At 46.6% G+C, this 14,435-nt stretch overlaps 1 protein-coding gene across 1 annotated transcript in view; it reads left to right on the top strand.

Annotated features, from left to right (window-relative positions):
• The window catches only part of DNAH11 (dynein axonemal heavy chain 11), a 363,722-nt gene that overhangs the window by 114,783 nt on the left and 234,504 nt on the right, over nucleotides 1-14,435 (top strand). Inside the window, exon 29 of the mRNA XM_089673152.1 lies at nucleotides 8,119-8,245. Coding sequence (XP_089529278.1) covers nucleotides 8,119-8,245 — 127 coding nt within the window. The remainder of the gene's footprint in view (nucleotides 1-8,118; nucleotides 8,246-14,435) is intronic.

Genomic DNA, 14,435 nt, shown 5'->3' with positions numbered 1-14,435 from the left:
TGCCACTTTCAGGTCTCCTCACACTGCTGGTGTGTTACATTTTTTGTCATAGGGTGCTGGCAGATTACGGGCCTCCCATAGCTGCTGCCAGGCCCCTAATCTGCCATGGGCCCCTGTACCGCCTCCTCATGCTGCTGCCAGGTCCACAGTGTCTCATGCCATGTGCCACTTTCAGGTCTCCTCACACTGCTGGTGTGTTCCATTTTTTGTCATAGGGTGCTGGCAGATTACGGGCCTCCCATAGCTGCTGCCAGGCCCCTAATCTGCCATGAGCCCCCGTACCGACTCCTCATGCTGTGACGTTGCAACAAGGTGGAATTCAACCCTACATATGTTAGACCGCCTTTACGAACAGCGAAAGGCCATCACAGATTTCCTGATGTTACAAGCGGATAAAGGTACTCCCTGTGTAACTTAGATGTCAGCCATTGGCAGCTCATGCGTGACACCTGCGCTTGCTCAGGCCCTTTGAGGAGGCCACGCTATTCGTGAGTCGGCAGGACTATGGGATGAACGACGTCATTCCTCTGTTGCACGTCCTGGAACAAATGCTGTTAACAATGGCTGGTCAGGGTGCGGTAGACGTGGCGCACAGATCTCAACGCCACATGACCCCTGTGGGGGCAGGACAGGAAGAAGAGGAGGAGGTAGAGGAGGACATTGGTGCTCAGGAATTATTGAGTGAAATGGGTGGTTTTTCCACTCAGCGGACAGGAGTGGAGGAGCAGGAGCATCTGGTAGAGGAGGAGGAGACAGAGGACCCAAACGCACCGTGGCAGTATGCTGTGGAGATGGAGGCAGGGAGTCCCTCGCATTCCTTGGCACAAATGGCCCATAGCATGCTCGCTTGCTTGCGTAGCGACAGCCGAATAATAACCATCAGACAGAGGGATGACTTTTGGCTGTCCACCTTGTTGGACCCTCGCTACCGTTCAAAAATGGTGGCCTTTTTCACACCTGCTGAGAGGGAGGCCAAAATAACGTACTATAAAAACCACCTATGTAGTCAGCTGGTCTCTGCCTTTCTGCGCAAACGTCCATCCTCAGACACTGTGGGCCCTGTGCGCTCGCGTTCCGCTGCCATGGCAGCAGGGGAGGGGTGGGGTGGTAGGAGCAGTGGCAGCTCCACCAGCAGCGGCTGCCTCAGTCTGCAGTCGATGATGAGTAGCTTTCTTCACCAGCGCAGTGAGGAAACTACTAACCAGACGCAGCAGCAGCATCAGGTGGACCTGGAGCAGGACCTCAAACAACAGGCTTAGGCCTACTTGGACAGCACCCTGCCAACCGAGGTAGACAATCCTCTTGACTACTGGGCAATGAAACTTGACCTTTGGCCCCAACTAGCTGAATTTGCCCTTAAAAGGCTGTCATGCCCGGCCAGTAGCGTGGCATCGGAGCGCGTGTTTAGTGCGGCAGGAGGTATTGTACCTCGCGGAGGACACGACTGTCCACCCAAAGTGTGGAGAGACTCACGTTTGTGAAAATGAATCAGGCGTGGATTAGTCTGGATTTCAAACCACCAGTTCCTGACACAACTGACTAAATCCGCCATGAATCATGCCCCAAACATGTGCCACTTTCAGGTCTCCTCACACTGCTGGTGTGTTCCATTTTTTGTCATAGGGTGCTGGCAGATTACGGGCCTCCCATTGCTGCTGCCAGGCCCGTAATCTGCCATGGGCCCCTGTACCGCCTCCTCATGCTGCTGCCAGGTCCAGAGTGTGTCATGGGTCCCTGTACGGCCTCCCATTGCTGCTGTCTCAATCGCCACACTCTGCCATGTGCCACTTTCAGGTCTCCTCACACACTGCTGGTGTGTTCCATTTTTTGTCATAGGGTGCTGGCAGATTACGGGCCTCCCATAGCTGCTGCCAGGCCCCTAATCTGCCATGGGCCCCTGTACCGCCTCCTCATGCTGCTGCCAGGTCCACAGTGTCTCATGCCATGTGCCACTTTCAGGTCTCCTCACACTGCTGTTGTGTTCCATTTTTTGTCATAGGGTGCTGGCAGATTACGGGCCTCCCATTGCTGCTGCCAGGCCCGTAATCTGCCATGGGCCCCTGTACCGCCTCCTCATGCTGCTGCCAGGTCCAGAGTCTCTCATGGGTCCCTGTACGGCCTCCCATTGCTGCTGCCAGGCCCGTAATCTGCCATGGGCCCCCGTACCAACTCCTCATGCTGCTGCCAGGCCCCTAATCTGCCATGGTCCCCTATACCGCCTCCTCATGCTGCTGCCAGGTCCAGAGTCTCTCATGGGTCCCTGTACGGCCTCCCATTGCTGCTGTCTCCATCGCCACACTCTGCCATGTGCCACTTTCAGGTCTCCTCACACTGCTGGTGTGTTACATTTTTTGTCATAGGGTGCTGGCAGATTACGGGCCTCCCATAGCTGCTGCCAGGCCCCTAATCTGCCATGGGCCCCTGTACCGCCTCCTCATGCTGCTGCCAGGTCCACAGTGTCTCATGCCATGTGCCACTTTCAGGTCTCCTCACACTGCTGGTGTGTTCCATTTTTTGTCATAGGGTGCTGGCAGATTACGGGCCTCCCATAGCTGCTGCCAGGCCCCTAATCTGCCATGAGCCCCCGTACCGACTCCTCATGCTGTGACGTTGCAACAAGGTGGAATTCAACCCTACATATGTTAGACCGCCTTTACGAACAGCGAAAGGCCATCACAGATTTCCTGATGTTACAAGCGGATAAAGGTACTCCCTGTGTAACTTAGATGTCAGCCATTGGCAGCTCATGCGTGACACCTGCGCTTGCTCAGGCCCTTTGAGGAGGCCACGCTATTCGTGAGTCGGCAGGACTATGGGATGAACGACGTCATTCCTCTGTTGCACGTCCTGGAACAAATGCTGTTAACAATGGCTGGTCAGGGTGCGGTAGACGTGGCGCACAGATCTCAACGCCACATGACCCCTGTGGGGGCAGGACAGGAAGAAGAGGAGGAGGTAGAGGAGGACATTGGTGCTCAGGAATTATTGAGTGAAATGGGTGGTTTTTCCACTCAGCGGACAGGAGTGGAGGAGCAGGAGCATCTGGTAGAGGAGGAGGAGACAGAGGACCCAAACGCACCGTGGCAGTATGCTGTGGAGATGGAGGCAGGGAGTCCCTCGCATTCCTTGGCACAAATGGCCCATAGCATGCTCGCTTGCTTGCGTAGCGACAGCCGAATAATAACCATCAGACAGAGGGATGACTTTTGGCTGTCCACCTTGTTGGACCCTCGCTACCGTTCAAAAATGGTGGCCTTTTTCACACCTGCTGAGAGGGAGGCCAAAATAACGTACTATAAAAACCACCTATGTAGTCAGCTGGTCTCTGCCTTTCTGCGCAAACGTCCATCCTCAGACACTGTGGGCCCTGTGCGCTCGCGTTCCGCTGCCATGGCAGCAGGGGAGGGGTGGGGTGGTAGGAGCAGTGGCAGCTCCACCAGCAGCGGCTGCCTCAGTCTGCAGTCGATGATGAGTAGCTTTCTTCACCAGCGCAGTGAGGAAACTACTAACCAGACGCAGCAGCAGCATCAGGTGGACCTGGAGCAGGACCTCAAACAACAGGCTTAGGCCTACTTGGACAGCACCCTGCCAACCGAGGTAGACAATCCTCTTGACTACTGGGCAATGAAACTTGACCTTTGGCCCCAACTAGCTGAATTTGCCCTTAAAAGGCTGTCATGCCCGGCCAGTAGCGTGGCATCGGAGCGCGTGTTTAGTGCGGCAGGAGGTATTGTACCTCGCGGAGGACACGACTGTCCACCCAAAGTGTGGAGAGACTCACGTTTGTGAAAATGAATCAGGCGTGGATTAGTCTGGATTTCAAACCACCAGTTCCTGACACAACTGACTAAATCCGCCATGAATCATGCCCCAAACATGTGCCACTTTCAGGTCTCCTCACACTGCTGGTGTGTTCCATTTTTTGTCATAGGGTGCTGGCAGATTACGGGCCTCCCATTGCTGCTGCCAGGCCCGTAATCTGCCATGGGCCCCTGTACCGCCTCCTCATGCTGCTGCCAGGTCCAGAGTGTGTCATGGGTCCCTGTACGGCCTCCCATTGCTGCTGTCTCAATCGCCACACTCTGCCATGTGCCACTTTCAGGTCTCCTCACACACTGCTGGTGTGTTCCATTTTTTGTCATAGGGTGCTGGCAGATTACGGGCCTCCCATAGCTGCTGCCAGGCCCCTAATCTGCCATGGGCCCCTGTACCGCCTCCTCATGCTGCTGCCAGGTCCACAGTGTCTCATGCCATGTGCCACTTTCAGGTCTCCTCACACTGCTGTTGTGTTCCATTTTTTGTCATAGGGTGCTGGCAGATTACGGGCCTCCCATTGCTGCTGCCAGGCCCGTAATCTGCCATGGGCCCCTGTACCGCCTCCTCATGCTGCTGCCAGGTCCAGAGTCTCTCATGGGTCCCTGTACGGCCTCCCATTGCTGCTGCCAGGCCCGTAATCTGCCATGGGCCCCCGTACCAACTCCTCATGCTGCTGCCAGGCCCGTAATCTGTCATGGGCCCCTGTACCGCCTCCTCATGCTGCTGCCAGGTCCAGAGTGTGTCATGGGTCCCTGTACGGCCTCCCATTGCTGCTGTCTCCATCGCCACACTCTGCCATGTACCACTTTCAGGTCTCCTCACACTGCTGGTGGTTTCCATTTTTGTCATAGGGTGCTGTATGGCCTCCCATTGCTGCTGCCTCCACCGCCACACTGTGGCTCCACACTCTGGTTTTGGCCCCGTGACTGCCCAAATGAGTGAAGTGTGCGGTGATTCTAAGATCGACGGCACTCATCTGCATGTCATACTGACTGTCAGTATTATTTCTCTTCCCCAGCAGACTCCAAGGGCATTTAAATTAAAGGTACAGTGTTCTGCACTAATATAAAGGCTCTCTGAAGCCTAGAAACACCCTTTTATAAGTTAAATTTGCAGCGAATATATTCGACTCGAATCAAAATTTTTCCACGAATTCGCCGAATCAGTCGAATCGAGTTTTTGAATACTTCGCTCATCTCTACTCATAATGACAATGTGAAAGAAGTTCGTTTTGAAATCTTTTCAGTTTATTAAAAATTAAAAAAACCCACATGTACATACATATTCACAGCCTTTGCCAACACACTCAAAGTTGAGCTCTTGTGCATCCTGTTCCCACTGATCATCCTTGAGATGTTTCTACAAGTTGATTGGAGTCCACCTGTGGGAAATTCAGTTGATCGGACATGATTAGGAAAGGCATAAACCTGTCTATTTAAGGTCCCACAGTTAACAGTGCATGTCAGAGCACAAACCTGACAAGGAATTGTCTGTAGACCTCTGAGACAGGATTATATCAAGTCACAGATCTGGGGAAGGGCACAGAAAAATTTCTTCAGCATTGAAGGTCCCTATGAGCACAGTGTCCTCCGTCATCCGTAAATGGAAGAAGCTTGGAACCACCAGGAATCTTCCTAGAGCAGGCCGCCTGGCCAAAATGAGCGATCAAGAGAGAAGGGCCTTAGCCAGGGAGGTAACCAAACACCCGATAGTTACACTGAAAGAGCTCCAGCGTTTCTCTGTGGAGAGAGGAGAACCTTCCAGAATAACAACCATCTCTGCAGCAATCCACCAATCAGTCCTGTATGGTAGAGTTGCCATACGGAAGCCACTCCTCAGTAAAAAGCAAATGGCAGCCCGAATGGAGTTTGCTAAAAGGCACCTGAGGGACTCTGACCATGAGAAACAAAACTCTCTGGTCTGATGAAACAAAGATTGAACTTTTTGGCCTTAATACCAAGCATCATGTCTGGAGGAAACCAGGCACCGCTCAACACCTGGCCAATACCATCCTTACAGTGAAGCATGGTGGTGGCATGATCATGCTGTGGGGATGTTTTTCAGCGACAGGAACTGGGAGACTAGTCAGCATCAAAGGAAAGATGAATGCAGCAATGTACAGAGACATCCTTGATGAAAACCTGTTCCAGAGCGCTCTGGACCTTAGATTGGTTCTTTCAACAGGACAGTGACCATAAGCACACAGCCCACATAACAAAGGAGTGGCTACAGGCCAACTTTGTAAATGTCCTGTAGTGGCCCAGCCAGAGCCCAAACTTGAACCCGATTGAACATCTCTGGAGAGATCTGAAAATTGGCTGTGCACCGACACTCCCCCATCCAACCTGATGGAGCTTGAGAGGTACTGCAAAGAAGAATTGGAGAAATTTCCCAAAAGTAGATGTGCTAAGCTTGTAGCATCATACTCAAAATTACTTGAGGCTGTAATTGGTGCTAAAGGTGCTTCAACAATGTATTGAGCAAAGGCTTTGAATACTTATGCGCATATGGGGTTTTTTTTCGTTTTTTATTTTTAATAAATTGCAAAGATTTCAAAATGAACTTCTTTCACATTGTCATTATGGGGTATTGTTTGTAGAATGTTGATGAAAAAAATGAATTTAATCCATTTTGGAATACGGCTGTAATGTAACAAAATGTGGAAAACGTTAAGCGCTGTGAATACTTTCTGGATGCACTGTATGTAAAGCACTGAATAAATTGACAGTACTATATAAGTATAGTAATAAATAAATAGGCAAGGGGAAATTTTCCAGTTGGAACACCTGTCTCTCTCTTTCTTGTTGCATTTGTGGGACAGGATTTGAAAGGAAATCACCTTAATGGGACATGAGCAGAAAAAATAAACTGATGAGTTTTAACTTATTCCTACTCTTAACAAACTTAAAAAAAATAAAAGAACTATATATTCACTTAAAGTCTTACTAAGCCCAGGACCCTGCATTCGTTATATCTGGTCTTCCACAGTACACAGAACATGGAAATGCAATTATGTTAGTAAATATAAACTGCTAAATACCTTTACTCATCAGCAGTATATAGCAGTCTTGTGTCTTCTATCAGTGTCCAGCTGAGCACGATTTAATCTCGTAGGAGGAGTTTTCATTCTCCCCTGACTGTCCTAGGAGGCTGCATGACCCTGACCTTCTGTCTGGACAGTGCTGATTGGCCCTCTGCTAGTCACATGCGCCCTCTCAAAAAAAAAATTCTCAATCAATACACACCAAACTAAGCATGCGCAGACTTGCCACTGCTGCTTTAACTATGGCAGATGAATTGGGGATAGCAAAAGAAAGGGAGGCTCAGAGAAGACAAGATCAGACAGCCTTTTTACACAATGCGGAGAATTAACCCCTTAGGTTCTACAGTGAGTAGAACAAGCATGCTTTACTGCATATACAGACTGATTTTACTGTTGTGTGTTTAGTAACACTTTAAAGGCAGTAATGATTTTTGCTGTTTTATTAAAATGTGAATTATTGTGACTGGCTGCCCACATGAACTCACATTGGCCCAACGTTATTTTCACACTGATAATCTGTCTTGGCTCTGCTTTTCTTACAGTACAGGCATTAATGTACAGCTTAATCTTTCTAGATTGTAAAGCCTACTGAATGTTTATACAGATAAACTAGGCCTCCTCCTTTTGGAGACATGCAGGAAAACAAGAGTGTGCAGCGGGGGGATGTCTCTTTGCTGGATTGGGATGTCTCTTTGAAAATGTGGGGATGTCTCTTTGCTGAATATATGGTTATGTATCTTTGCTGGATTGGGCCGTCTCTTTGTTATATGGGGATGTCTCTTTGCTTGATGGGGATGTCTCTTTGCTTGATTGGGCCAGGATGGAGACCCTGTAGAGGACACACAAGCTTAATTCTACCTTTGCCTTCAGAATATAACTGTGCAGAGGAGGCAGAGAGTAAAAGGGGGCACTGTGATTAGAGAGAAAAGGGGGCATGCAAGGGGCACTGTGATAGGGGGCTGTGATTTCTAGGAGCACTGTAATGTAAAGGGGCACTGTGATATAAAGGGGACAGTACTGTAAAGGGGCACTGTAATCAATAAAGTGCCCCTTTACATTGCAGTCTCCTTCATATCACAGTGCCCCTTTACTATACAGTGCAGAGGACTGACTCCATGAATATTACGTCACCAACCACTTTCCCAAACTTTATTTTGAATATACATTATCTGTATGTACTGTATACAGAAGCCCCTGCTTAGTTTGTGTAATGTGTGTATTTTGTGACACTTGTTCTGTGATAACTCATTGCCTTTTAGGCTCTCACTATGTGAAAAGGCTCTTTCTCAGTATTTGGAAACAAAGCGCCTGGCTTTTCCCCGCTTCTACTTTGTGTCTTCTGCTGACCTACTGGACATCCTGTCTAAGGGAACTCAGCCTAAACAGGTATAGTTCTTAAAACCTGAGAATGCCACACCACAAATAAATGTTTTGATGTACCCCTATGGTTCTCCTAAAACTTTAAAGTGAAGTCAAAATGTGAAGATTATGTAATATAAATGTAGAAATATTATTTGTGCCTCAGCAGTACCCTGAGAAATGTACATTTTGTCTGGAATTCCTCTTAACAAAAGAGCAGTGTATTCCTTGGTAAGTGCATGTGCCTACAGCCTCTTAGCTGTATATCTGCAGTGTGAGATCTAAGGCAATGCTGCCTCTGTTAGTTTTAAGAGATTTGGAGTGAGATTTGATGATGCCATTACTATGCTGCTCCATGGTGTTCTTGCTCGAGGCTCTGACATGAGGAGGCAAAACCCTGCCTCTACCGTAAAGTCTATCTCCACACAGAAACACAGAGTTCAAAAAGGTACAGTGTGTTAATAGTGAAAGATAAGTTACAAGGAGACCTAAGACTGTGCTGGTTACCTGTCTTTTTTTTCAATGTCCCTCATTTTTATTACCCTTTCCACAGGTAAATACCCTCCTTTTTCTTAATCACACTTCCTCACCTCAAATTCATTCCTCTTCCCAACCCTGAAACTATATCCCTGTCCTAGATTTCGCCTTATATCCCCTCTGCAGTCAAAGAGGACAGCATGGAGAAGGGACGTGGCTACATATCACTAAATATTGTACATAAGTTATAGGAGTTTTGGTAAATAGTCTGAGTCTACTCACAGTATAGCGCTAAAATATAAATGTGACACAAAATTAAATATTCATAAAAAAGTCCCAAAAGAATAAATCCACTGGATGGCAGAAAAAGGAATCACGGCTCCACCAAAGAAAAGCACCACTCCTCCACTGCACATCAACGATATCTAGGAAAACTGGCTGATGGGGTCCTGGTCCGGAGGTGGATGTGGAGCTCCTCTGATGACTCTCCTCTGGTCGGGTTCCTCTCCTCTGCCTGTGTGGCCCCTTTGTCCAGTGTGAGCTGAATTGGGCCAAATCCAGTGGATTTATTCTGAGCACTGTATTCATCGTGTGGACCTTCATTGATCAAGGGAATACATCTACCCTCTCCATGCTGATGACTGCTTTCTGAACTCCATCTTTGCTACATTGCACTATTTATGTGCACTTCTGGTCAGTGTGCACTGTTACCCTAGGTCACCTTTATTGGGACTATATTTATGAATATTTAATTTTGTGTCACATTTATATTTTAGCGCTGCACTTTATATTATATTTTCATGTGAGGATTTTTTTGGTTATCCTGTGTGTTTCAGCTGCTTGTCTATCAAAAAGCGCTCACTTTTTTGCTCTGTTTCATATGTTTTCTACTCACAGTATACACTACACACATTTTCCGCAGTCTTTGTACCCATAAAATACTCTGTAATTAATGTGCCACAAGTGAAAGTCTTAAGCCCCTTTCACATGTGGGGACCGATCAAGCCTGTCTGTCTGTTTTTAAGGCAGACCCGATCAGACCATCCATTGCCCTTTATGGAGTAGCGGATGTAAACAGATATGTGCCCCTTTACACCCACCTGCATCCGGTCTGATCCTATCCGCTAAAAACAGACAGAGATCTGTTTTTCATCTGCTTAGCGGATCAGATCAGATGACAGTCGATTGTAAACGGAAGGTGGTCCGTTTACATCCGGCCACCCATAGAGGACAGTAGGCTGTGTCTGTCTACTCTGCATAAGTGGAGCAGACATGGACCTGTCATCTGCCTGCTTAGCGGGGATCACTGGATAGATTCTCTGCTGAGCAAGCAGATCCAGAGTCCGCCTGTTTGAAAGGGGCCTTACAGACACACATACACCTCAGGACAAAACCTTATTTTTAAAAACTCTTCCATTACATCCCAATATGCTTTAGTGGACGCCTGGATGGAATTTAACCCTAGAGGACAGGGTTACACTTACTATTCGGTGTCTCATAGTTGCCACACCCACATAGACCACTTTTTCATTCTCCAAACCTTCATCCCGGACATTCTTAATGTCAAAATCCTCTCCACATCCTTGTCTGGTCACTCGGCACTTCTGCTCATCTGTAAATCACTGGCATCTGTCCCCCAACACTACTCCTTGTGCCTTAACAACTCCCTCATATCCTTTGACGAGACAGTTGGAACCATACAGGACTCTATCTCCACCTATTTTACTGACAACACAGACTTGGCTTCATCCTCCACGAATTTCTGGGAGGCTCACAAAGTCACGCTTAGAGGGAAACTTATCCAATTTGCTTCTCGCAAGAAGAAGGAGAGAGCCTCCCGGATAGCAACCTTGTCCTTCTGCCTTGCACAGTTGGAAGCTCGATTTAAGGCATCCCGCTATGTTTCTATAAGCAAACAAATGGAAGCTACTAGGGTGTAACTAAACCTTCTTCTTTATGACAAGGCAGAAAGACAGCTTAGATGGTCCCAACATAAATACTATGCCTGTGCCAATAAACCAGGCCTGATGCTTGCAAACCTTCTTAAAGCTCATACCCATGATACCAAACCGATCAGGTTACAATTACCTAATAAAGCCACCATGGCCAATCCCTCCAAAATCATAGATATGTTTGCTTCAGTTCTGTCTACGTTATATCAACCACCATAACCTTTTTCGCAAAGACTTGGTGGACCCCTTCTTTTGTGACGTTCATCTCCCCGCCTATCCCATGTTATGTCGTAAAAAATGAAAATATTACTGTCTCGGAGGTCCTCATCGCTATCAAAATGCTTAAGACGCTAAAAACCCCTGTACAATTTTTCGGCATTATACTGCAAAAAATTTTCAGAAACCCTTGCTCCCCACTTTTTCAACCATCTACATTCCCATTCTGACCTACATCCATCATCGACGGCAGCCCAAATAGTGATGATCCCAAAACCAGGGAAGGACTCTCAAGATCCTCATAACTTTTGACCCATTTCCCTGTTAAATGTTGAGATCAAAATCCTCGTTAAAATCTTGCCACCAGAATGAACTCCTTCCTTTTTTTTTTTTTTTTTTACATCAAGTGGGTTTTGTTCCCTTCTGGCAGGCCTCCGACAACACTCGCAAAGTCATTTAGTCTTATTCATTTGCTGCAACAAAATAGAACCCCTGGTATGATTCTAGGCCTGGAAAACAAACAGAGGGCGCACCGGCCTAGTGCATTATCGTAAAAAAAATATTTATTAAAATATTATAGGATAAAAGTAAGTATTGTACTCACAATTGACATACAGGACAAAGGCACATCACACTAAACAGTGGTGTCCAATCCACACTGCATACAAGTCCAAAAATGGAACCCTGGACTTCCAACTGGCTAACGCGTTTCGAGGACTCTTCCTCAGAGCCACTGGTTCTGCAGCTCAGCAGGCTCCCATATGTGTGTCTTTGGAAGCACTTTCTTGTTCCCTGGTCTCCCCTTGTTCACTTTTATGGCTTCCCCCAAGATCTAGACCCACGACTCTCAGCCCTCTAATGGCCCACTCATTACGCATATGGCACTCTACCAAATACTCAAGTGGTCTAATCTCCCCTCATCTACCACTTCTTCCCCTCTTGGGCAATCCTTTATTTCCTCCTAGTCTTGAGTCCCCTAGCACCTTTCATTGGTGGGTTTCTCACAAAGTTCAATGGGTTCACTCGTTCCTCACTGGTTGTTCTGTTTACACCTGGGCAGAAAAAAGGGACCAATATCAAGCTCTCCATACCTAGCTTTTCCGATTTTTACAAGTTAAACACTGGGTGACTTCGGTGCTCACTGACAAAGATTCGATGACCCCGTTTGTCTCTATTTGAACATATTTGCCTTCGGACGCCCTTCTCCCCTAAGCTTATTTCCATCCTCTGTTGGGGAACCCCAACAACCACACTTACATTTCCAGGTGGGAAATTACCTTAAAAGCTCCAAAGATATGGGCTTCTTGACAACCCTTACCTTTTGTTCTATCAATATTCATGCAATGGAATCCGCCTTCAAAACTGTTACAAGGTGGTATTTGGTCCCATTCCGTTTAGCACACCTACACTCATCAGCCCCTGGTACCTGTTTCTGTGGCTGCACTACTCCAGAAGACGACTTGCACATATGGTGGACATACCCTATGCTCTCTCGGTTCAGGTAAAAGGTCCTTAAACTCCTGCAATCATTATTAGCTCCTTCCAAAGGAACCTGTGACATATTCTTCTACACCTGAAGCCCTCGGGCGTCTCAAAACACCAATTTAAGCTGGCTACTTACGTACTGTTGTCATCTAAACAAGCTATAGAAAAAGCCTGGAAACAATTTATATCCTTCATGGAAGTCCATAGCTGTGTAGATTTTTTTCCTGATATAATGAAAAACTCTCTAGCATTCTTTCAGATACCCACAAGAGATTCCTCAAAATATGGACTCCATGGATTCAATATGCCTATGCGCTTTTGATGTTCTCTTTACGATTTAGACTCTTTCTTGCCTCTCCCTTACCTTTTTTTTCTGCAGGGATGAATTACAAAGTTTTCTATATATTTTATGGTTTGACTATACACTTTGTGCATTCATAATGCCACTATTTCTTTTGTTATTGTCGTAAGTTAGGCAGTAGGTGTACAGCCCCTTATTTGCTCCTTCTGCTAATATTATTGACACGATAAGGTTGATGTTATTCTTTGACATACTGGTTACAATGTTACCGATCATAGATTTTTTCTTCTATGCACGATTGCTTTTGCACTGATGACCATTATTGTTATACCTTACTTGTACACAAGACAGCAGTTGCGTTTGTACTCTCTAAACTTACAGTGGGGAAAAAATGGCCAGTATCAGTTAGTTGAATAAAAATAGCCAGCATCATTGGGAATAAAATGCCTGACTTTATTGGTCAGTGGGAAGAAATAAGCCCCAACATTAGCGGGAGGAAAAAATTACTCACAAATAAATGGTCAATGGGAGGAAAAAATGCCTCCGTGTCAATGGGAAAAAATCAGCCCCCATTATTACTAAGTCCCCTGATCAGCCCTCCTTAACATTCAGATCCTAGGTTAGCCCCCTTAGTATTTAGACCCTAGATCATACCCATCTTAACAATTAGATCCTTGATCAGACTTGCTTAACCTCCTTAGCGGTTTTCCCGAGTGTAGCTCGGGGTAAAATTTCAATACCAAGAGCGGTAACCCCGAGCTACACTCGGGCTTACCATGCGGCGTTGCTCAGGGGGTCCCTGCAGCACTTACCTTGTCCTTCGCTCCCGTGATGTGTCCCCTCCAGCGTCCCTGGCCATCTCCTCCGGCCGATGCCGGCATCCGGCTTCCGTGTTCCGGTCCCTGTGACGTCGGGACGTACGGGTGCCGGAACCGGCGGGAAATTTGAAATTTTTAAAAATGTCATTTTTGCTGTCATTGCTGTTTCAATGCATTTCACATATATTTTGTCCCTACTGCTTTGTCCTGTGCCCTGCCTGAATTTTGACTATTCTTTCTGCCTGGAAACTTCGAAAAGTCCATGGCGTCCAAAAAGCGTCCCTTTACGTCAAAAGCGGTTTTAGAACAGCGATAGTAAATCAGAACCACTTGCAGAATTGAGTGATAATGATTTGTGGGGAAATTCGTCATCAGACACTGAAAACGATTTTGCGACTTTGCTCAGTGATGTGCGAATTTGCCTCTGTATTTCAAATTTCAGTGTTTTTGGTTTGATTATATTATTGAATCAAATTTATTATTATTATATTATTATTTTTTATGATTATTTATTAAATTATAATTTCGTGTTTCAAGTTTTATCATATCCGGAATGTTTACTAGACTCTTGTTCGTACAGATTTCAGTGAGTTATTCCTAAAAATTACAGCCTACAATAAAAAAACTACATATTTCCATGCAAAAAAATGGTACCGCTTTCAGCACAAAAAATCATAAAGAATCATACCGCCGAGGAGGTTAACCGTTTTACTCCAAAGTAACTCTAGAAATGCTTCAGGTCTCCGGGACCCTTTGCAAAAATTAATTCATCAGAGATCAGTGAGAAGACTGCCCACCTTATACTGGTGTTCAAACTGCCACTCTTGCAGTCAGCTAAAAAGATGGTTGATGACAAGCTGCTGGCTCAGCCAAGTTGCATCGGTCCTAGAGCTATCCAGGCACCATCAAATGGGAGGTCAATCCGCCATAGCTCAAAGACCCCCTAGAAACCACTGGAGGAACTCTAG

The sequence above is a fragment of the Staurois parvus genome, unplaced genomic scaffold (genome assembly GCF_062004578.1).
Source record: "Staurois parvus isolate SC_StPar_1 unplaced genomic scaffold, SC_StPar_1.0 ptg000136l, whole genome shotgun sequence".
Taxonomy (NCBI): Eukaryota; Metazoa; Chordata; class Amphibia; order Anura; family Ranidae; genus Staurois; species Staurois parvus.
This window is presented reverse-complemented; position numbering and strand designations above follow the sequence as displayed.